This window comes from Crocodylus siamensis, chromosome 1, assembly GCF_052110815.1.
Source record: "Crocodylus siamensis isolate JL-2025a chromosome 1, ASM5211081v1, whole genome shotgun sequence".
In the NCBI taxonomy this organism is placed as follows: Eukaryota; Metazoa; Chordata; order Crocodylia; family Crocodylidae; genus Crocodylus; species Crocodylus siamensis.
Window position 1 is genome coordinate 389,467,765 of NC_143395.1, and position 25,293 is coordinate 389,493,057.

A 25,293-nucleotide genomic window follows, 5' to 3' on the forward strand; every position below is an offset into this window, starting at 1 on the left:
TGCTAAGAGCTTTTTTTTTCTTTTTTTTATAAAAACAGCAGTGGTCATTTCCACAATACAGCATAAGACTGTCATTTGAAAGTGGGATCACATCTAGCTGCAACGCTATCATCACTGAGCACATATCCTTTGCAGCTGGAAGTAGTAGTTTCTCACCTACGCTGTGAGCCTTGCTTTCTTTGGCAATGCGCAAAGCCACACAGTAAGAAGCCTCAGTAGCCTTCATCTCAACAGTGCTATACAATTCAACAATTTTTTTGTCCTGTTAACTCATTGAGCTTTTTCTGGAAAAAAAATCTATGGGTTTAGATATTACGGTAGGTCGTCTTGTTTCAAGATGCCAGCATTGGTTGCAGGGCCACATACTGTCATTTGCCAGTACAATGGCACATACAACACACTGAGGCCTCAGTGCATTGCTGGACCTGCTCCACGTGAAACCAAGATTTAAATAAACTTCATCATATTTTCAACCTTTACATTTTGCTGGAATGTCTGCTGCTGTACTCTTAGGCCTGGGTTGTACGCTTTTCTCTTCGTCACAAAACAATCCATTTCTCATTTAAGCTGTTTCTCACTAAGCATGTTGCTGAGGTTTATAAGTTTACATACAAAAAAAATGCAACATACACCTGATGTCACAGTTGCTAAGCAACGTAAGTAAATACAAGCTTTTTGTGTTATTTTATTTTTTAAGTTATTTTTAAATGTATTATATTTTAAATATATAACTTTTTTTTCCAACTTATCTAACCTCTCCTTAAAAAAAAAAAAAGACTCATGGCTCACTTGACATGATGTCCCACCTCCCCAGGAAGGGCCACTTCATAGTTTGAGAATCACTACTTTGTTTGGTACCCTGCAAGACTGACTCCTATTTCAAGGAAGATGTAGGTTTTTCAGTGATAAAAACAAGACCTAGAGGCTTTTGTAAGAAAACATCCAGAACCTTTATTCCTACCCAAGAGTCTGAAAGACAACAGAAACCCCCCCGTCATTAAAACTGAAATAGAGGTTGAAAGTAAACTTGAAGAAATGGGTGTGGAATGATATAAATCATATGTGTAGGTAAAATCCTGGCTGTTAAAGAAAAACCAACCAAGCCTTATAGTGAAAACTGCAAGGACAGGGGGGCAGGAAAGCAAAGGTAAAGGTGCTACCCAGAATTAAATGCATCTCAGGGCTGTTGTTTGTGGGATCCAATGTTAAACCTAGAATATGACAAATCTACATAAAAAGTCACTTGGGTATGGTGGGAAATATTTTGCATATTATGGCTAAAATCAGGGATGGATAGCAAATAAGAAAAGTATTTCTTGTATGATAAGTTTAATGCAATACAACAGAGCTGCTCAGCCCCTGGCCTCTGGGACAGATATGGCCCCTGACAGTGTCATCTGGCCCACATATTTGTGGGGAACCCTGCTGGCCATGCACACAGGACAGCATGGGACATAATCCCAGTGTGTGGGGCTGGGCAGGGATGGCCCTAGGGCATGATCCAGTCCATGGACCAACCCCATACCATTCATCTGGCTCATGGGGTCAAAACCTTGAGCCCCACTGGAATACACTGTGGTGACAATCCTTCTTAAATACTCTGATAAAGGAATAGATATCTCCGTCACAAAACATCCTAACAAGCGACAACGGTGGCATGGAGTAAAAAAAGGCAGCAATGGTGAAAAATAAAGGATTATATACAAAAATAATACTATGGCTAGACTAACAGCTCTCTCTCTCTCTATTAAAAAGGCATGAATACTCCTCAAATAAAAAGAATACCAAATTGGCTAAGAGATCGAGATGTAGATATATGCATTATACAAGATGCACCTTTTAGAAAATATACTAATAATAGGTTTAAAGCAAAATGGATTGATAACTATTTCTTCTCCTTGTGCTTCAACACAGGAGTAATGACTGCAATTAACAAAGAGTAGCAGTTAAAGTAGAGGAAGTTTACGAAGACAAACGAGGCAGATTTCTCATGTTTAGATGTCTGATGGAGCAATACATAGTCAGTCTTGTAACTATTTAAGCTCCTAATGCAAATGTACTCAAATTTGTAGGGGTTATATTTTTCGAAGTCATGAAAGATACTAAAGGAACTTTAATGATAACTGAGGGGTTAAATTATGTGTTAGCACCACTGGATAGATCTATAAAAAGGGGAAAAGTTATATACAGAGGGTGGAACAATAAAAAAATTCCTAGATTAAAATTAATTTAAAGATATTTGGAGAATTCTTAACACTATAGAAAGAGAGTACACACCTTTTTTTCATTCTCCCACACTTCTTACTTAACTGATTATAGTCACACTGACAGACCTTCAATCAATAAATTCACTAACTGTGCCACCAGTATTTTCATAGTGGGGGAAAAAAAAAAGGAAAAACAAAACTCTGCCTAAACCAGAGGTTCTTAACCTTTTTAGACTTGAAGCACCCCTTGGAAAATCCTAGCTTCTAGTTTTCCCTTTTTACTATGAAACAGAATAACACCAGTTTTTCTGTTGAAAAGAACTCAGAAAGACCACAACAGATCAGCATGTCCTCACACTACGATCCCCTATTCGAAATCTCTGGGTTTATCTGGTGAATCACGTTTGTGCGCCTAACAGCACCAACATTACATGGCACCTTGAGGCACCCTGGAAAGGGAGGATCTCAAGGCACGCCAGGGTGATAAATCACTTTGGATGAGAATCACTGACTTCACCCAATGGCCTTGCTTACATTCTAACGATAAGAGGCGGTTTGCAAGAAAGTTCCCGAAATGGAAGGAGGTGCTTATGTCTGGCCAGGTACACCAAGTCTAAAACTTGGGAAACTAAGCCACTCCCCTTTCCTCTGCATTTCACTCTTGGCTTCCTTAGGTATCTTTCCACTCAGATCTACTGGTTCTTCTGATCCCTTCCTTAGGTACTTAATTCTCCCCATGACGTGTAAAGAGAACCTGGGCTCAGGCTTCCAGTAAGTAGCTGGGAACTAAACTAGTGAATGGAATGATGCTTAAATACCTCGGAGAATCCAGGCCTGACAGCTAGAGAGTCTTCAAACAAGAGAATAGAAATTATAGCAATACCTTAAGTTTCGACTGAACCATTTTTTAAATATACACACATGAATAGAGACACAACAAAACATTTGAGAATAATACCTGGTAGGGCTAATTTATTATTTTTGTGCATCTCTTTGAAGGCCTGGTTCAAGTCTTCCGATACTTTAATATCCTGGAACATCCTAGCCAATTTGTTTACGTAGTCTGCTGGCATACCCACTTCCTGTATAAACAGATAACAAATTAAACCGAGTAACAGCACAACTTGGAAACCAAAAGACTACACACATCAGTCTTTAGGCACATGGAGGCAGAGCAGTTAAAGCTTCTGATATGCCAGTTTTAGCTTTCCTCCAAACTCATACCGAAAGCTTCCCTTACCATACTCAGCTGTAAATGGGGGTCAGTAGGCTGGGGAAATCAGATGGGCACATGTAATGATAGCAACATAATTCCTTACTGTGCTACTGACTAGCAAGCTTTTACTGTATTAGTCCCAATGGGCTGTTGTACTTGGGTTGAATTTGACCCCTTTTTTTTCCTTCTCCAAACATCTACCTTTGGAATAGCCATTTGTTTTAAAACTGCTTTGCTAAAATACATGGACACTTTGTAATAGCAAGTTACAATGTTATGACAAAGTAACTTTTTGGATATACACGCACTTTGAATGTAATAGTTTAGATATTATAATATAATATCCAATTATTATATTTGCATAATATACTATTTCCTCTCATCTCAATACTTTTCAGGTTTAGAACAGATTATTTGGTTTCTCCTTCCTCTCCTCCCGCGTCATTTAATCCTCTGGATAATTAAATAGCTGTAGGCCTAGATCTTCAAGTATGTTAGGTGTGCACCGTGTGTAAAACCATTGTGTATTTGCACAAACTGTCTCTAACTTGCTTAGGCATGTAGGCATCCATGACGTTTGGGAGCACTCTCCTGGAAACTGCTTGCTGATTTTTGTTCTTCTAAACTTAAGTTCTTTGTATTTTGGATCCCTTCAGTCTTCCAATATTGCACGTGCATTCAAGGGTCAACATAAAAAGAAATTCAACTGTTAACACTGCAGCGGTGCACATGATGCATACCTTGAAGATCTAGGCCTACAGCCATTTAATTCTGCAGATTGAGAGGAGGAAGGAACTAATCCATTCTAAACCTGAAAAGTATCAAGATAAGAGGAGACAAAGATCCATAATTGGACTGTGATTTAAGGTAGAAACTTGTGCCAATAAGAAGAATGTTTACATTCATAAATACAAACTAAAATTATGAGCACCAAGAGCTAAAAATCAAGGTACAGACACTTACTCTCAACCATTCCACCATGTTCTCTTCAATTTCGCTATCAGCTGATATATCCAATATTAGACGTCTTGTTAAGTGAGCTTTGTGGTATCGCATAAAAACATCTTTATTCTGTACATATTTAAGTACCAAAAGCTGTTCAAAAAGTAAGAGATTTTAATATATTTTCCATACCAAGTCAAACCACTTTCTTTCAACACTGGTTTTATATCAATGTCAAATGAAACCAGCACACAGGAACTCCTGATTTTCTTCAAAAGGAGTACTGCTGGAGATAGTCACTAGCTATGAAACTACTGCAACTGCTGATGAACAAGCTGCCCCACGGAACATCTCCTATCATGGTTCTATTTTCTTGATAGGTATGTATTTCATTACGTATAGTCTGATCTACACAGTAAGCTTTGCTGATAGACCTCTGGTGACCGTATCCACACTTACAGCTCTTCCGGGACTGCAGGACTCTGACAAAGCAAAGCAAAACCTGAAATGACAGGCAGTTTCTGCCACCATGGAGAACTACAAGTGAAGGCAGAAGTGCCTGGGATCTCTGCCTTAAGCCATTGCTCCTGGTGCCTTTCAGGGTGCAGTGTACCTGCTGCATGGCACTAACAAAAGTTGGCAGGGGATGCATAGTGTCCCTGCAGTGGCAGCTATTGGGTCACAAAAGTCCTGTCCTGTAGCCAAGACCTATAACATTTATTACAGTATACAAATATATTAATTGCAAACTTGCATATTAAATCAACATTACTAACATGTGACACTATTTGGACCCATGAAAGCTCAACAATGCATATTCTATGCCCATTCCAAGTTAAGCAACAATTACTACTACAACAGTTATCCACTTCATAGGCAGTTCCTTCAAAATCTCATCTTCAAAAACAGTTACAGTAGATGCAGGTCAGTTGATACCAAAACGGTTTCTTAGGTAAGAGACAGTGAACATGGACATACCACTTCTTTAAGCTTTGCTTCAATTTCTTCAGAGGTTAGTTTTTTGCTTAGTGGTGTTTTTCTTAGCAACATATCACAGTAATTAGCAAGCAGCTCAGGACATTTGGACTCAGGCTGTGTTTTCAATCCAACCCTAAATGCAATATATGAAATGAAAAAGCTTTGTAAAAAAAAAAAAAAAATAGTTGCATCAGAAACACCATACCAGTGACAAGTACATTCCTGAGGAAAGTACCTTTCTCTGGTAAATTTGTTCACATGTCAGTTAAACCACTGCAAAACAGATTAATTCTATCTTATTCCTCTCATTCATTCCAATTACAGAAGGCAACCAACTATTCTCAGACACCTCCATCGTGGGTCACTCCAACTATTCTTTTGTTTGTAAATTTCAGAATTGTCCAAGATTCATTTCAAACAATAATTTTCATAAGCAGGTTTCACAGGACAGAGCAAGTTCCAAAACAACATAGTGAATTCAGTGCAGGCCAGTGGACTGAACAAAGCATTTCATGGAAGTAAAAGCAATATTGAGAGCAAGATTAATTCTTGAAAGGTGGTCCAGAAATAACAGGCTTGAAAACATAGGGATAAACCAAAAAAATCAGCAGAGGGTATACTATTAAAACAGGTATACAAAGCACATAAGGTGGCCGCTTTACAGAACTCTTTAGAAAGCTCATCCTTTTTGGCTCATAAAAGAGCTTGTAAGCAAGGGCTACTTTTTTTTTTTTTTTTTTTTCAGGCCTTAGAAACAGGAAGAGAAAAAGCCTTTGGCTATGGTAATTCTAGAAACCTTGGATTTGCAATAGTACCAAGATTTTCCAACCAGTACAAATCACAAAAAACAGGAAGTTTTAGAATTCTGGGAGCATCTGAACAGCTATCAGAAGTGACATTATCTTGCCTGGTTTGTGACCAAGACAAGGCACCTGAAAATGATAACCTAGCTTTAAGTGAAGCAGAGACCAACAGGTAGAACACTGAGAGGAGTTCATGGAATAAATAAAATGGAAAGATTGTGAACAAGGAGGGGAAGATACAACTATCACCTTTTCTACAATTCAAAAACAAAAACAAAATGGAAGTCTTTGAGCTAGGATCATCATTAGCCCTTCAAATGGTAGAGAATGGGTGGACAGAAAATTTAATGTAGGGGGAAAAGGCTGTTTTTATAATTCTAGGAAAGTCCTACGAACTTGTTGGTTGGAAACTGCTAGGAAACTGGAATATTAATAGGAACCTAAAGGAATCCTTTTCCACAGTGCCTTAGCATACACACAGAGCACTAAACAGGGCAAAAACAGAGATCCATGCCTTTGTTAAGGGAATCCATCAGTAATACAAACTGCACTGTGATCTTCACTTCCCCACCTTCTCTTTCTTTTCTAACTTGGACTTTCATGGGGGAAAAAAATTAACACCATGCATTACATACTAGTCAAGAGCTGTATTTTTAGGATTCTATTGGCATTATCTTCTGCCTCTAAATAGTCAATTTTTAAAAAAAGTGAAGATAAATCACTCAACCTCAAAGTTCAGGGCCAGAGTCAATCAACTGAATGCTGCAAATAAGGGGTGTTCACATGAATCACTAAAAATATCTGCCACAAGAAAAGGCCAAGCTGAACACCTGAGAAAGGTATCATTCAGTGGCTAGCTATGTTTCCATGTTACAAATGAGAACCAACAGAAAAATACAGCACCTAGCCACAATAACCTGACTACAGATATACCAGTATAGCCATCAAACACTTTATTATAGATTAGCCCTGGGGTGTCATACTAATCTGGTCCCATGGGTTGGATAAGCATCTCTTGGTCAGTCTGTGGGCTGGACTGGGACTAACTCCCTGTGCAGCACCAGGGAGTTGTTCCAGAGTACTACATGCAGCCAGAGTCCTGCACCCTCTGTGTTGTGTGCAGCACTGGGTCCACTCCTACATGCCACATGCAGCACACACCCTGTACCAGCTTCAGGAGCCATGTGCACAGCAAACCCTGGGGGCAGTACATTCTTCACACACTGAATGGGGCTGGACTGGACACATGAACTATGCATGTCACAAGGGGCCAATACAGTGGATCCGCTTCATGCAGTAGCTAGCTGGACCAGCCCTGCATGCTGGCTTCAGCGTGCCCCAATCTAGACCAGTCCTGGAGCCAGAGTACAAAGCCAATCCAGCAAGACACTGCAAGCACCATGCACCCAGTAACAGTCCCCAAGCAACATGTAGGGCGTGTGGCCAGCCCAGCCCAAGTTGCATACAGCACGTGCTGGCCTAGGAGCTCACTGCACACGTCCACACGGGGCTGGCAGAGGGCATGTGCTGCCTGTGGTGTGTGGGCTGTACCTGGCACTGCAAAGGCTGCATGCAGCACCCCATGTTGGCCCCCACTGCTGCCTACAGCACGCATGGCACCAAGTTTAGCCCACACTACATGCAAGCTCCAGGAACAGCACATGGCGTTGGTCTAGCAACCCAGGGCCTGGATACCTCTAGATTAGCTGAAGTGGTCACAGAATTCAGATCTAGTTTGCCATAAAGTACCAGTGATTTGTATATACCAGATTACTGCTCCATAAAAAAGAATGCACTCTGCACCAAACCTTTTGGTTGCAGAATCTGATCTTTCCGAATAAGACTCCTCGAAAAAATCTCCAATTTGTCCAGTTGTGTTATTCTAAGGTTTGAAAACTTTATTCCCAAAGGTCACTTTGGACACAGGTATTCTCTTTCTGCCTTTGAAATTTCTACCTGAAGAACAGACAGTATTCTGACTGACACCAGGTCATTTTAGACTTAATTTTATGATTTCTCTGAGGCTAGTTCCCTCCAACAAGGAGCAGCTTCAAACCACTCTCTGGATGTTGAAAATTCAGTCCACTCATAAGGCATATAAAAACTCCTGTGATTAAGAACTATAATTTATTCCTCCTGTCTTCTTTCATCTTCACTTCCTCCTTTCATCATTTTTGACTGAAAATAACAAATGTATAGCAAGTAAAAGAAAAAAATCCACATACTAACTGTTCAGAAACTCTGACAACTTAGCCTTCCTTTATGCCCAATCCAGTGACAGAGAATAAAAACAGTAACTACTACTTTTACTTCTATAAATTAACTTAGTGGAATGAAACTGCTTGGCATTAATGGGCTTCTATCAGTAAACAACTTTGTTCAGCATATATAACCTTCCTTCCAAGCTTTTAAACAAAATCTATGCGCCAAGCTCCCATCTGCCTACTTTTTTTTTCCACTCCTTTCCACAATGCTTTCAATGCAAGAATCCCAAAGAACTTCTAAATGAGATATGATGTGTTACCAGGAATATGCTTAAAATAAATAAATACAAATCTGAAAATGTCCTAAAACATTAAATATTTCAATATTTAAAAGGTGCCCAATGCACATTAATATTTAAACAGCTTACCCCTTCTGCTTCAATGGCAATTCAAGTTTAAATATTGTAGCATCATTCACAACTGCCTTATATGCCTAAAAAACAAACAAGACGGGCACTAATTTCAACTTCTCTTCATAACATAAGAAACAAGATACAAATAATTTAATACATTATAAAGACAGTATATATTAGAGCCATGCAAAGCTTTGGTAGCCGGTTCAATTCCAAGGAGATTCGGCAACCAAATCTGTGAATCCAAATCGAATCAGGAGACCAATTAAAAGCTCTGAATTGAATTGGAAGCCTCCGAATAGATTTGGAAAAGATTCGGTCGTAGACTAAACAGGCAGCAGGTCCTCACCACACTGGACACAGCTGCCTTCAGCTGGTAAGTCTGCTGGGGTTGGCGGAGGGAGGGACTAGGGCTGGGAGAAGCTGCCCAGCTGGGGTGGAGGGCACAGGACACAGCAGCGCTCAGAGCAGGGGCTATGCCCTGATTCTGCTTGCCCAGCCAGGGAGGGGGGTGGGTGGGATGCGGGTGTGGCAGCAAGGCATAGCCCCCACTCCCAGCACTGCTGCGCCTGCATCCCATGCCCCCCCCACCCCCACACACCACCTGGGCAAGTGACAGCAGTGCCAGCTGCCCTTGTACCAGCTAGGCAAGCAATGGCAGGACAGAACCCCCACTCCCAGGAGTGATGCGGGAATTACAGAGCTGCAAGCGAGGGCTATGCCCTACTGCTGCTTGCTCCCTTCTGCCTGAAGCAAGCTGCACCTTCACTGCACCCCCTCCTCCCCCTACCCAGGCAAGCACCAGCAGGGCATAGCCCCCACTCCCAGCGCGGCCATGCCTGCATCAGCACTAGAAGCAGGGGTTCTGCCTTGCCGCCACTTGCCCAACCAGCACGGTTGGGGGGGGGGGAATGACACCGCATGTGGCAGCGGCCTTGGGAGGAGGTGGGCGCTGCTTCTGCTTGTCAGCCAGCATGAGGGGTCAGGCCCTGCCACGGGTTCCCAGCCAGGGTGAAGGAGGCAGGTTATGCCCTGCTGCCACTTGGCCCCTTCCACTCGGAGCGAGTTGCACCCACATCCTGCCCCCCCTCCCCACCCCCGCTAGGCAAGTGGCAGGAGGGCATAGCCCCCCCCCCGCACTGCCACGCCCACATCCCAACACCCCCGCCCCCGGGCTGGGCAGTTTCTCCCAGCTCCAAACCCTCCCTGCCCCACACACCTTTCCTCCCCAAACCTCAACAGACTTACCAGCTAAAGGCACCTGTGTCCAGCATGGCAAGGTCTGCTGCCTGTTTAGCCTATGGCTGAATCTCCAAAGTAACACCAAATCTTCAGTTCTGATTTGGCCAAATCAAATCAGGACAGCAATTCAAATCTCCAAATCGAATCACTGTCCTTCCAAATGTGCTGGATCCCAATCAAAAGCAAATACCTGCCACTTCACACAGGCCTAGTATATATTACTTATATAGTTCCCTTATAAACCCAACTTCACTATATGCCTAACTAAGCAGATGAGCTGTCCCCTTGAAGTCATGGGACTATTCACAATTACATGTTGTGATCAATTACAGGTTTTACCAAGATATTTCTGGGTTAACTGTGTTCACAATGTTATTATATGGTATGATTCAGTTTACCTCCTTAGTCTCTGCACAGAGAAGGAGGGGTTAAGTGCCAGGGCTGGCTACATGCAGACCAGACAGACCTTTAGCAGCAGCAAGGCTTGAAGGGCTTTGTTGACATATCAACTAAGGTGAGTTGCCCAATACCCAGGAGGGGTCCAGAGGAGATATACATGACAATGGGAAAGAGCAAACTGGGAGTGAAGCAACTCATCAGCAGTTCCTGGGTCTAGGGACTGAGAGAACAGAGAGAAGTGGAGAAGCTTGGTGGAGCTGGAGACTGGAAAGGGAACAGTTGAGTATCTTTGGGGGTACTCAGGACTGTGTGGGCTGGAATGGAGATGGAGATGAAGATGAAGAGACTGCTTAATCCCTTTGGAGGGGACTGAGAACTTCCAGTTCAGTGGCTTTGCGCCAATAAATGTCGTTACTGATGAGACTGCTGTGCTGCTTGGAACTGTGGGTTGCACTGGGTTACCCCAAGAGGAGGTGAAGTCCCCCTCAGGAGTGCAACTGGATACTAGCTCCTTAACTCAGGGCCACAAAGAATCAGGGAGGGCGAAGGACTAGAAGTCCAGGGGCTCAGAGTGGGAAGAAGCTCAGGCTCCCTTCTTGCTCTAGAAGCCAAGCCTAGGTTGACTTCAAGGGGTACTTTCAGAGACCAGACAAAGTCACATTGGTCCCGAGCAAGTACCTTCCTGAAGGGTACTCTGTGGCACATACCTAATACTGAAGACAAGCATGTTGCCGGATCAGAAAGTAGACTGTAAACTTCCAAGCACAAAGTGTCATCTCATGCACTGGCCAATCCATATCACGCTACAGATTGCAGCTTATAGGCACTACATTACAGTACAAATCGATCAGATTACCAGTTAGCTAGAAATCCCATTGGCATTTTAGTCCACAACCTACTATCAGGATTAGCATCTTGTTGCCTACTGACAGAGGCAAAATTTGATACTAATTTCAACAACTAACAGAAATTAAAGACAAAAGTGCAATTAACACATACCTTGTCTCTCGCAGTAAGAAATCTTGGGTCATCTTGAAAAGCTTCTTTAACCAACTTACTAAATCGATTAAATAATGTAAGCAATTGCTCTACATATTTCTCAGAATCCTAGAGTTAAAAGCAACAAAAATGAAAAAAAAAAAATTGAGAAAAAAATGGATTAAATCATGTAACTCTATTCTTATAACAGAGACAGTAATGTAAGAATAGGCAACCTCAATTTTTTTTTTTGATTCAAGAGCTTTGCAACCGTCACATTTCAGTGTAGCTTTTCTGTATGGAATTTCCTACTTTAAAAATAAGCCAGCATGCACATTTAGAGTCTTAGAAGTCCTCATATCTGCCACTTGAGGTCAGCGTTTACTGGAGGACTGAAAAGCTATGGAGGAATGGCAAGGAGATGATCCCTAAATAGGTCCATTATCTTTCCTCAAAGGTCTACAAATATTAAAAAAGGTGGGGGCAAAGGGAATTAAAGCTTTTGCTTTCTTGGAGGGAAGGGGAGAAAAAGGGGAACAGAGGGAAAAACCACACCTGTTCTCCTGCCTGAAGAAGTGCTGAAGTGTCTGAGAAACTTCCAGAAAAAAAAAAATTATTCCCCAATTAAACATAAGTGCACTAGTTTCTTCCATGAAGTTAACTGTCAGAATAGCCTTTTCAATTCATTGTAATTAAACTGCTAATACAACTCTAACTTTGGCATGTCCCATACACTCTATCAGTCACCACTGGTATATTTGATTTAAACTACATGCTGGCTTTATGTATAAAGACACACATCTGAAAAAGGCAAATACATAAGATGACTGAGGTCTAACTAGAGAATTACTCTGAAGGACTTCATTTTAAAATGAGAGAATGAATTAATCTAATGCTTGTGGATGTCTATTGTAGGGGTGCACCGATAAATATTTTCTTAGCCAGTACTGATAGCTGATTCTTCACCAGGCATATTGGCCAATACTGATAACATGCTGTGCTCCTGTAAATCTGAAGGTAAGTCTGTGGAGAGGAAGGGACGTGGGGGTCATAGAGGCCTCACTTCCTCCCTCACCATGGGAAAGGGGTTGGGGCTGGGGGCACTGCCCACACAGGGAAATGAATGGAACCCCAGGGCCACAGCAGGAAGCAGGACAGAGCTGTGGGTAGCTTGTCCAAGGGATCAGCATCATGGTACTCAAAAGTGGCAGCAGGGATGCTTGAAATGAAGTGACGAGCTGGCAGCAAGCGACACAACTTGCTGCCACAACTACTGCCAGACAGGCAGGGGACATGCAGCCAGAACATGGCTCCCAGAGTGAAGGCAGCAGGGTTGAGAGACCAGGGCCCATAGCAGGCAGCTTGCCTCCACCCCATGCACAAATCTGGGGGGAGGGGGTTACATACTCCCTATATCTTCTCTGGGGTTGCATGGAGCAGCAGGGAGCTGCTCCCCTCTACCCTTGTCCCTGGACAAGCCGCCCACAGCTCTGTCCTGCTCCCTGCCCTGGCTCCAGGATCCCATTCACCACCCTGGCTGGACAGCACTCCTAGCCCCTGGCCCCACTCCCTCTCCCACCATAGGGTCTCAATCTGCCAACCCCCTACCCTGCCTGCCATAACCCTTCCCCTCCACAGACTTACCTGCAGGGTGCTGCTCTCTATGCTGCCCAGCTGAATTCCTGCCCACATGCATGCTTCAACTGCGTATGCACACATGGTATCCAGGGACCCCAGCCAGAAGGCGTATTATATTTATTGGTGACATTTTAGCTGCACCAGCCAAAAAAAAGCTGATAATGTTAAATTTTCATTTAAAATCGGTGCCGATCCGATATGGCACCAATATATTCAGTGCACCTCTAGTCCATTGGTTTGATTTTCTTTTAAAATCCATTGTTACTTACATGTAATATACCACATAATTGTAGTATTTATTTTTTTGTAAGACATTATATCTATTAAAATTATTTCTTTAGCAGATAAACTTACAGTAGTAATAGTTTCAGCAGCTGCTACCATATCTGCTAGTCCAGCACTAACAATATGCTCTTCCAGATCTTTTAACATAGGGTCTATTCCGTTAGGAACTTTATCCATCAGCAAAAACATTAAATGCAACTCTGAAAGATACAATATACTGATGAAGCCACCATTCCACATAGTAACCAAAGATTTAAGTTAAAGGAATGTATGTTCCATTTATACAAACACCACTGAAAGCAGGACATGAAGCAAAATAAACAAACAAACCAAATTAAAACACTGGTAGAGTCCATTTATTATAAAATCAGTTTATTCTTACACTTTGAACACTATTAATAATACTAACCACACAAAATAGGGTTTCCTTGGAAATTTATGTCAGACCTCAATTGGGTTTGTATTAATTAAAAAATATGTAAGTGCCAAATATGCCTATACCAGCTATGGTTAAAAGATTAATTTTTTTTTCTTCAACTTGGAGTAGAGCGTGGTCTGAGTCTTGTGATTTTTACAACTCCAAAGATGGATGTTGTTAGTCTTTTTCAGGACTAATGTAACTATCCCCAGAAGCAAGAGTACTGATATTTCTGCAAGACCATGAGGTTGATTTGGACAGGCTACCGAACAGTTAAATCAGACATAATGGATAAGGACCTACCTTTGTATTAAATCTCAATACACCAAGCTTGGAATATAGGTGGGCTTCTCCTCATGGAGGAAGCAGCATGACTAACAATGGCCAAGGACCATTTCCTCAGATTTGTTTTTTTATTTAAAAAACAAAACCAAAACAGACTCAAAATTTCCTCCTTTCTACTGCATCCAGGAGGAGCACAAAAAAGAAGATCTCCCTTTTCAATTTCTTCAGAAGAAGAAACTTCAGAGCCCAGGACACAGGAGAAGAATCTACCAACTGCAGCTTTTATTTCAAGGTGATCAACACAAGAGTTACACTGCATTAAACTGTGATGAAGAAATAGGTGAAGTAAAAAAGGCTCCAAACTTTTAGTTTACTTATCCTGATCATTCCCCAATTAAACATTGTATAAAAAACACACATTCGGAAAACTGTTGGTAACCATCCCAAACAGATGAGGGGGAGAATGAGGACAATGCACGATTGGCTGAACCACGAGAGAGCCACTGCAATGGCAATGCCAGTGTTCAGGTGCAATGCCAGCGTTCAGAAAGAGTGTCCCCAAGGGCAAAACATGAAGGGGCTGGTTGGGAAAGATGCAGAGATCTAACATATCAATCAAGTGTAAAGTATTACATGGATAAGGACCAGTCAAGTGATGGAGACAGAGAAATGCATGTCAAAAAGCAAAAAAGTTTAAGGAAAGTCTTATCTGAGGTGCCTCTACAAAGAGGCATCTCCAGAAATTCTGAGTTCAAAATGAGCCTTCTGTATGTCTCCAAGGTCTGAAATTTATAGTCTTATATTCTTTATAGTCTCATCAGCCTTGGACAAGTGACAAAAAGTATTACTAGATTGAGGGGTGCATCTAACAGAGTTTGAAGGCCAGATTTCTTGTGAACTGCCAAGCCTGGAAATGAATGTTTTTTCCCCCCTATTCAAAGCTGAAAATTCCAACTTCTCATTTGTACAGCTACAAAACTTAATTAGTGAAGCTTTAATATGTAATAAACTAGTTGCAGGATAATCAAACTCATTTCCTCTTTCCTTATTCCCCTTTGAATCCTGAAGACTTTGTGTGGGTCTGCTTTCTTGACTGGATAGCACCTTCACAAGTCACACTGAAGTCACTCACAGAACCCAGAATTTCCAGAAGCAAAAGTTTCCAAACTTTCTGAAAAGTTATGACCACCATCTTTCAAACAGTATATTGCATCAGCCTATAAAATTATCAGGTAATGAGATATCAGTTGTAAGAAAGAGCAGGCAAAACAAAGTCTTGTAGAGATTTTAATTAGCTGATCAGTACATTCACCAAAACCAAACTCTGACCCACAATAATGGAGTGGGGTGAGAGGAGGAGGTGGGAACAGACAGACTTTCCCTCCCTACCTCGAAGAGCAATACATCAGAAAACACACACCCAAGGAAGAGGGAGAAAAGAAATCTACTTTAATTACTCTAGTTCAATCTGAAGTCCGTGCAGGACTTTAATAGGCTTTGGGTATCTCCTTTTAAAATTGAAGACAACATACCATAGAAAACAAAAGTAAACCAGATGTAAAAAAAACAAACCCCCCTCCCCCACTTTGGTCACAACTAGCCTTCAAGGAAAAAAGCATCACTCCAACCAAACACAGCTGGCCTCTGTTACAAAACAGGTATCAGTAATCTGATACCTCTACCAAACCTATTTTTATCCCTTGCCATATATCACGCTGCATTTTTTTTAAAAAACGTCACTTACTTTCCGTTTCATTTCGTTTGATCATGCCTTGACATTCTGCTAAAATTGTCTCTTTAAAAGATGTCACCAGAGCATTCACACAGCACTCCATAAGCTGAAAATGCATTAAATAAATAGTTAGCTCATTACAGCTTTTAAAAGGCAAAACAAACTACGGCGTTCAAAGTTCACTGTAACATTAAAACTACCGTCTATATGAACAATAGCTCAATAAAATATTAGGTGCTCAAAGGTTTGTATATGAAATAGAAGTTACTATAGTGCAAAACATCTACACTTGGTGAATGTGTATAGCACTGGTTTGTTTTTTTTAAATAAATTAATTTTTAAAAATAAGGCTCATAAAAGGCAAGCTCCAATACTGAATAACTATAATAAAAAACATACAACAAATAATGATCAAAAGCATGACAAGAAACCTTTTCTTAATACATTACATAGTTTTACAACATTTTATACTCACCGCTTCTACAGAGTTACACTCACGCCTTGTTTCCAGGTATCTTAGTGCTCTTTTCTCTTCTTCTTTTAGTTTAGCATCTGCCTGTGCAGAAGCAGAATACCAATCATTTTAAGAACTAACAATAACAGAACAGTTGTCATCATATGTTTTACTTACATATTTCATATAATTCTGTACACCATTTTGCTGCAAATACGAAGGAGCTTGTGTTCTATAAAATCTCTCTGTTGAATCCAAATATGCTTTCTCAAAGTTATCCCGGTAAATCTGAAGTTTATCTTCAGGATTAGAACAAAGGTTAACTGCAAAGAGAAAAAACGTACATCTTGTGTCACTTTTAATGCAACTTAAAAAAACTCCATTATTTTTGTTGATAAAGCACTTTTAAACCAAACAATCTGCTAGTGTCCCGAGAACCTAAATCTAAACCAGAGAAGTCTGATGTTTAGGCACCGTTGCAAAATAAATTTGTCTAGCCAGAGACTGACTGGAGCTGCACACACTTCTCCTAAATCTAAGATATGGCAAGTGCAAATGTAGCAAACAGAATTATTACAGAATTTTTTTTTTTTAACTGCAGCATGAAACCATATTGCCATTATGAATGCTCAGCCTAACCTGCAAGTTCCTAAAGATGATGCAAGGCTGTTCTTCTGATTCCTAACCTCCCTTTGGTTCTGTACTGTTCTTATCGAGAGTAGTAATAACACACACATTAGAAATGGATACCCAGATCATTGATCTGTCAACAGAAATTGGACAGTTAGCAGTCCTTTGTGCCTTTAACCATCTTTCCCCTTCATCTTAACTGTTGCCAAAGAAAGATCAGAGTGAACTAAATACTAGGGCTGTGAGAAATTTTGCCGGCTGTTTTGATTCAACACTGTTTCAACTCATTTAGAGCTCAAAACAGCAAAATCGAATCAAAACAAAAGGCTAGTCAAAACATTTCAAAAAAGTTTCAAAGCAGCCAGCAGCCAGGCAGTGGGAGACAGGGGAGAACCAGTGCTGTGCTGCCAGCAGCATCTGGAAGTGCAGCCCTGGCTCTCCCCACCTCCCGTGGCTGGGCTGTGGGAAACCGACTGCAGCACAGGGGAAGTGAACTGAGCCCAGGCTCAGTTCCCCGCCCCAGTGCTAGATCAGGCTGTGGGTACCATCATGGGACAGATGATTTTAAAAAACCATTGGTTTTCAAATTTCCTCAAGTCACAGGAAGTCAAATGTTCTAAAAGTCAGTTCCTTTCATATCACTTCTTCTACCACGGAACCCCTACCCCTAGCTCCATGAGCCAACTGGCAGAGCCCATTAACTTGGCCTGGCAATGGCTGCATACCATCTCCAGGCCTGCTCTGCCATTACTCCCCAGTCTCTTTGTGGAACTCCTAATGACCTGGTGTAGAACTGTGAGATTCAGCAGAACGCACTTTGAAAACTTCCATTTCAAACCATGTTTATAGAACTGGTCCTTCATAAGCCATTTAGTAGGCCAGCGGTTGCAAAGGTTTAGCCTTCAACCTTACCTTATCAGTTCAGAAGTCCCTGTATACAGAAATGTTGAAAAAAAAGCGGGCAAAAGATTTGAAATTAGTATCCCACTTAGATGAAAGTCGTAAGTGTGCAGAGCTATTCCAACAGTCTGCAAATTCATGAAGACAGAGCTGTTAGCTTTAAATGGTTCTCTGTGCAACAAGGGTTGCATTAAAAAAAAAAAAAGTAAGCATCAAATTTACAGTAACTGATGGATAAGCTATTCACTTGCCAGTGAAAGTTTTTCACTGGTCATTGCAAATGCATTTGAGTTTTTTTTGTACTAATAATCAACAACACTGATACTTCCCACCCCAGGTCAACAAAGATGCCCCTGCTACCTGTTACAAATATTATGCAATTAACTGTTTAATCATGCAACACATTTAGACCATCAGATGTGCAAAAGTAATTATCACATGATAAAAACTACTATCCAGCATAGAGAGTCAACCGGCTATAAAAGTTAATGATTGAAAATGGGCAACAACTCTGTAGCTGGTTTCTGTCCAGTTTTAATTTGAACGTGTAGCAGATCCCAACAGTACATTAAAACAGGCACAGCTGAGATCACTCTGCATGAGACATACCGTATGATTCTCTAACTCCAATAACCAGTTGAGAGTCAAAAGCTTCGCCTAGTCTTTCAGCATGGACCAACTTCATTGCACTGTCCTGAAGCCTATTCTTTATATTTGAGAATATGGACTCATTCCATGTATCTAGCATGAGCTACATAAAAAGAAAGGGGGGGGGGGAAAATCAAATCAGAAAGGGGTGCATAGAATTTCAAACTGAATGCGAGCAACTGTTACCCTAAATGCAAAGACATTAGGAACAGAAATTAAGCAATTTTTTTAGAATCTATTTTTTAATTGATGCCATTAGCTCTACTATCTGAAGGGCTTGATTCCACTTCCACTGAAGTAAAGGGCAGTGATTCAGGTGTTAATTTATTATTGCATCTACCTACTGTGTTTCTTTAACCCTTGACTATCAATCTCAATTGATACGTTTCCAGGAGCAGACTGTAAAAAGATTCCCAAAACAAAGGGGTTAATTTGGGAGCAAAAATGTTAAATGGAGCCCAGCACCTGGCAGATTCAAAGCCTTAACAGAGGAAAATTTAGATGATAGAATCTTTCAAGTAAGTCAAAATTAAAGAGTTGCTTATTTTCTAATGTTTCATAAACAACTTAACATCCATTGCCATGTGAACAATCATTGCTTTTTGTGAGAATATAAAACTCTTCTATTAATAAGTTACCTAGATAGTACAGTGTGTTGTGTCCTATTAAACTAACCCTCAAAGTATGAGAGTTATTATATACGTCATTGGATAGCTTTCCTTTTATTTGATTCTGGGTAAGCACCAATTCCTCCACATGATTTTTCCATAAAAACTCAACATCAGATCTAACCTGCTACATGTGAACCACAATGAATGTTTATTGGTGGCAGTCATTTTTGTACGCAGCCAATCACTGTTATTCAATAATATATAAATTATATTGCACTTATGCAAAGGGCATCTTATCTTTAAAAACTCAATTTATTAAGAAATTATTCCTGCTTAAAAAAAAAAAAAGCCATGTTTTTTTCTGTCCCCTCCTCCCCACTATGCCAGACAGAATGCCTGAAAATTGGCATTTTAAAATTCCTGACTTGGTTCTTTACCATTTTATATCTTTCTCAAGGCATCTCTTAATCACTTTTTAAAAATCTTCTCGTACCCCAAGCTTGATTTTAATCATTATGAATTCAAGTTTTTAAGTACATCAAGTGCTTATTGGTTCATTAATCAACTTCCTCTGAGAGCAAAGCTGAAAGCGAACAACCTCATCTATCACACCACAATTGTGATAATGCTCTTCACAGCCTTTTTTAAAATAAAAATTTGGGGAAAAAATTAAAATCCTATGTTCTAGACCTTTCTGTATATTAGGGAACTAACTACAATGAATCTCTGATGTGTGTTTAGAAAAGTTAAGGTAGGAAAAATAGCTTCAGTCTCTGCATGATAGTCCTGTGTGAACAAATTCTTAAATTTCATTTTTGACATTGCAATCAGAAGCTGCAGCAAGTGAATTATTGTTTAAAATATTCCACAATTTTGGACTGTCATTAAAACCATGTTTCTTCAGTTACTCTCTCCTTTTGTATTTAAAAAGGCATATAAAGATGTAAAGGAAACATGCATATTGAAGTTGAGATTAAATTTTTAAAGGAAGTCAGAGTAGACAGCTGAAATATTTTTGATATTTAATGGCCCATGCAATCACTGAGAAAGAACATACAAGAGACTGCACCCAGCACTATGGCATTTACCCCTTGACTGCCTAGAGGGGTATTATTCCCTTTGGGGTATGAAACTGCAGGAGCTCATCGCATTAAATTTAAACTGTAAAATATATGGGTTTTTACACACTGCTGCATTTCAAAATCTTAAAAAAAAAGAAAGAAGAAGAAAGCAAGCACTACCCTCTTGTACCCTCCTCTCCCCTCTGCCTTAAAAAAAAAATCAGTCTGCCAGTTCACAGTTAAGTAACAGTAATCTTGGCTCAAGAAATTTATTGATAATGGAGAAGAGAAAGAGAATAAAGAAACATTTCTTCTAAGGCAGGGGTGCTCAACCTTTTTCCCCCAGTAAGCCAGGTGGGCAGCACCCCATCCATCCACAGGCCAGATCCCACCAGTGGTCCCAATCTGGCACTAGCACCACTGTGGTAGGCACTATCCAGCCATGTGGGGGGAGGGGGGTGCGGGACAGTCCAGCTGCACTCTGGCCCCATGGGAAAAAGAAGACATGGCCTGGTTCCGCAAGGCTGGGGGGAGGAAGGGAGGGTGGCCTGGCCCCAACTCAGCCCTGCAGTAGGGAAAGGGAGAGAGTCAGAAGGGGAAAGTGGTGGGGCCTAGCCCCAATCCAGATACGACGGAAGAGGTGTTGTCCAACTGCAACCAGCAGCGCAGATCTTGGGGTTTGGGAATCTGACAGGGGGGAGGATGACAGTATTGATGGCCACTGCTTCCCCACTGCCAAATTTTCTGCCCCATGGGGAGCCCTGCAGGCCAAATAGGATGGCTCTGCAGGCCGCTTGGCCCACGGTCAGAGGTTGAGTACCTCTGTTGTAAAGCAAGAAAAGAATATTTAAAAGCCTCTCTCCAGGTCAGCAGAACTTTCAAAGTTACATTTAAGAAAACAATAAAAAACAGAAATTTTAGGGAAACAAGTTAACAGATGCTAAGAAAACAAAACAACTAATTTTAAGCATCAAAAATGCAGTTATGGCACCAACATACTCCTATCTCTGCCCATTTAGTCTAGAAAATATTCTCTGGGTATGGACAGACCTGTTCACTTTTCTAATTCCCACTAGATCCAAGATTCAATGCAAATTCATACTATTTTGAGTATAAACTCCATACCTTCACAAAGTGTGGGAAATGAACCTTCTTCTACCCAGAGCACCAGGGATTCTTTCTGAATTACCACATCAAGCATCCTGTTACAGCTTTCTTTGCCTTGCCAAGGACTGGCTGGAGCTTAATTTATCTATCATGCTGCTGTTTCATTATGGGCCAGAAAATTTAAGTGTGATACCAATCTGTAGGGGTGACGTCACTGTGATCTATTTGTAGGCACCAGGGAGACCTAATTAGGACTCCACTGGGCTGGGCTCTGTACAAACAACAAAAATACAAGCCCTGCTCCAAACAAAGCCTACAGTGTCAAAAGGGATACAGACAGAAGGGACAGCACAAGAACCCAACAAGACAATACTGGTCAGTATGACAGGTGGTAGCTATGCTACATCTGTAGTTCTACAGTGGTAAAGTATTTTGTAACTCCTCAATCTTGCAAGACAGTATGGCGGCTTGTAGAACTGAGTACAGCTGTTAGATTTTCAAGCAGGCTTAAAGGATAAGACCAGACTGATTGGAGACAGGAATCAGTATTTCAGTACCAGATAACAGAGGATAGATAGGGTAGGGAACCTTAGATCTACCAGCAGGCCTTTACTGCCCTGATTCCAAAAGTTACCTTGACTTAAAAAGAAGCCAGAGACCAGGATTATATCGCTGACATCAACAAAGATGGTAAAGAGCTAGACTATGAGTCTTGCATTTCAGCTGTCACCCTCTCTGTATTTTGTCCTTTCCCTGACCCACCTTCCTTCTTTCCTCTCTTTTGCTTTCTGTTTAATGCCTGGCTTAGCCAGCCAAGACTGCTGTCAGTCAGTGACCAAACACATTGGTTACAGTCATTCTGAACCAGCATTTGATGGGTCTAGTGTTTGCCTGGTCTCAGAATGGCTAACAGAACTGTTCCAATGCCTGCCTTTCTCTAGTAATAAGACTAGAAGCGAGTCAGTAACAGAAAAAGCAGCAATATTTTTTAACCATTACTGTTAAACTTTGCATGTCCAGCTAAGAAGCAATATTGGGCTACAAGAAAAAGTTATTATCGCTGTTCTGGCCCATCTCAACTTTGTCTCCAAAAGGTAAAAAGTGTCAACAACTATCTGAAACAACAACAACATCTGAAAGAATGTCGACCATGGTTTTTTCCCCCTTAAAAAACACTCTTCAACTAAAGAGAAAGTGAAAAAAATAGAATGATAAAGGCCTTTCTTAACATTTTAAATATTTTAACTGTTTCCTCTCCTCTCCCCTCCTCCCATTTTTATTAAAAAGGTTAAATGGTGACTGTTTACCACAGGATTAAATAGGCTGAAATCTGTACTCAAAACCCAGAAAGTTCAGTTGGTTAATATTGCATGGCAATAGTCATGTTAATATAGTTAATTTTGGGCCCTTCTATTCCCTCAATATTAAAACACAAAAAGTTTGGGTAGTGTGGAAAGATTAAGAGCCCTATTTCAGCCATTTTAAGCCTGAGGTAACGATGGCTAGTTATCCATGATGAGATTTTAGAGACGTCAAAATGTTAATCTGGATGGAAGGAAAGGTATGTGGACTAGACAAGTAGATCTGCAAGTCATGAACATAGAAATACCAGACAAATGCGCGTTTACTTGCCCCACTAGCAGAAAAAGTGCTATATGTATGAGAGTGGGGTTTTCTGTTTTTTAGTAAGAGTTGTAACTTTAAAAATTGCAAAAAGTGTGCTCCGAGCAAATGAAGGAAATCTTCAGGGAAAGACAAACACTAAATCAGGAACAGCAAAAAAAACAAAAACGCAATAAGTGGAAGTAAGAGGAACAGAACTTGCAAGGTTATCATCATTTTGGCCAGCACATTTGAGCAGTTATATTCCAGTACCATAGGGATATTACAATTTCAACTCAGCTGCAAGTCCCTTGGCACTATAAATACATATAATTTTAATGGTTCACTACAAAACTGATTAAACATCACTCACCTTTCGAACAATACTGTCTTCTACATTGGATTTCTTGTTGCTGCCCTGCTTACCCATTAAAGTAATTTCTAACTGACAAAATGGTTTAGGCAAGATATCACACTGTGTAAAGAATTTGCGCCACTCCACTATGTATGCTTTTAGTAAAGCTGTATCATCTTGATGACTCAGCACTCTCTGAAAGAGAAAAGAGAGTTCATTTGTGAAAAAAACCCAAAAAACCAACCCCCTCCCCCCCAAAAAACCGACCAAAAAACAAAACCCCTGTAAAGATGCAATGTATAGTTTTGTCTGTGAAGGAAAACATTCAACAGAACCTAAGCAGTAAATTTTACAAGACAACTAAAATGATAACATTCTTATGCTGACATATGCATGCAGACTTCTTTGTTTAAACAGTTTTAGTCGTGTATAAAAGTGTTAAAACTAACCTGAGAAAACCCATAGTTTTACTAAACTAAGGATGTCCACAGATGGGGCTATATCTATATGACAAGTCTATGTTGGAAAGTTTTCAAGGACTGTTACTGCTTCACACACAGCAGAAAGTTGAATCAAATGCTATTTACTTGACTAAATTTACAAAGCTACCTTATTTAACATTTATGGCAGTCCGATCATAAATGCTACAAGGTAGGGAATCACTGCAATAGGCAATATTCAAAAACCACTAATCAACGCAGAACACACAGGGTCTGAAAACAAGACAGTCAAGTCAAACACATCTGAATTTAAGCGCTTTGGTTTTATCGGGGGCTTGATAAGAAAGGGGTGTGGGTTCAAGAAAAAAGGCCCTTAATAGCATGAATGATTTTAAGAGGAATACATTTTAAGTTTCTAAACTTTTGTTTTTGAAGATCTTTAACACTTTAAAAAAGCTCTCCCCCCAACACACTATTCTGAACATCTCTTATGCATTTTAAGTGCACAAAATCAGGTTTCAAGTTAACAGTAGACTAAAACAGCTGAACTACCAAAACAGGCAAAGGTCTGTTGAATTTGCCAAGCTAGTAGTTTAAGCAGCATGGTAAGGCAGCAGAATACACTTGACTTGTTCTCAAACAAAATTATAAAACATGCAATTGTAGTATCGAAGGTAGGTAAAAATAGTTAGAGAATAAAGATTAACTCTTGAAAATGTCTATTTACAGATGATATATTCTTCTTAACAGAGTTTCTGGTTTGAAAAAACTGGCAGCTAAATGCAATGTTTCTAATCTTTTTTAAAAAAATTACATCATCTTAATTTTATCTCCTTTACTGAGGGGCATGGAATAATTGCTAGCAGCATACCCTATAGTGATTTTTCTAGACAAAACAAAACCAAAAGTAGAAAGGGTTTTTTGTTGTATCTTTTTCATCTTTTTCTAATGAAAACAAAGAGACCCCTCTAATGCTTCATTTTGCCTGAAGTCAAGATTTATGAATAAGAACATCTACTGCTGGAAGTCAAAGGGACAAGTATGTGAAGTAATATTCCCAAGGAGAATCCATAAGTAATACCCAATACAATAAAAATAATGGCCAAAACTCCCACACAGCATAACAATCATTGTTGCTGCATTTTCAAGACCATTGAGGGACGAACTTTGACTTCTGGGCGAAAGTAATGCTCAGGGTAAGTGATTAGGTTAATAATAGGTTCTTCAGTTTATGACCTTCAAAAATACACCAATATCTAAGAGGCAATTAGATTATTTTTAAAAAGTTCCTGAAACAAGATACATTTGGCATCCCAACTAGTTGGGTTCTAGTTTTGTTTTTTATATAACAGATATAGATATATAAAAATGACAGACTGTTGAGAACTTACTGCCTGTGCCTGTTTAATGAAGTCAAGGATATCTTCTTTCAAAGCCTGATGGATTTTTGCTGGACCCTTATCATCCCACAAGCAAACTGCATGCACATCCCTAGAAAAGAATGCATCTATCTTTCAGTACAAGGTACACTTACCATTTAAAGCAGAAATTTACAAAGTCTAAATTATTACAACTAACACAGTTCTAAGAAAAATGTGTGTACTCTCAGAGCATATCTATGAATAAGAGCACAAACCTTTTTCCAAGTCACAACATAAACTATTTAACATTCACTTCAACACTGAGGTTTGAAAAGGAAAGCACTATTAAATTACTGTGTACAATAACTCCACCTTCTATTTGAA

General features: G+C 40.3%; 1 protein-coding gene across 2 annotated transcripts in view; it reads right to left on the reverse strand.

The window, feature by feature from the left end:
- The window catches only part of CUL5 (cullin 5), a 57,389-nt gene that overhangs the window by 13,172 nt on the left and 18,924 nt on the right, over window positions 1–25,293 (reverse strand). For both annotated transcript variants that reach the window (XM_090029739.1, XM_090029749.1), the window contains exons 3-14: window positions 24,940–25,039; window positions 23,127–23,303; window positions 18,334–18,475; window positions 16,372–16,517; window positions 16,216–16,296; window positions 15,753–15,846; window positions 13,375–13,505; window positions 11,404–11,511; window positions 8,779–8,843; window positions 5,344–5,476; window positions 4,387–4,518; window positions 3,166–3,289 (exon numbers count right to left, since the gene is read on the reverse strand). In XM_090029739.1, coding sequence (XP_089885865.1) covers window positions 3,166–3,289; window positions 4,387–4,518; window positions 5,344–5,476; window positions 8,779–8,843; window positions 11,404–11,511; window positions 13,375–13,505; window positions 15,753–15,846; window positions 16,216–16,296; window positions 16,372–16,517; window positions 18,334–18,475; window positions 23,127–23,303; window positions 24,940–25,039 — 1,433 coding nt within the window. The remainder of the gene's footprint in view (window positions 1–3,165; window positions 3,290–4,386; window positions 4,519–5,343; window positions 5,477–8,778; window positions 8,844–11,403; window positions 11,512–13,374; window positions 13,506–15,752; window positions 15,847–16,215; window positions 16,297–16,371; window positions 16,518–18,333; window positions 18,476–23,126; window positions 23,304–24,939; window positions 25,040–25,293) is intronic.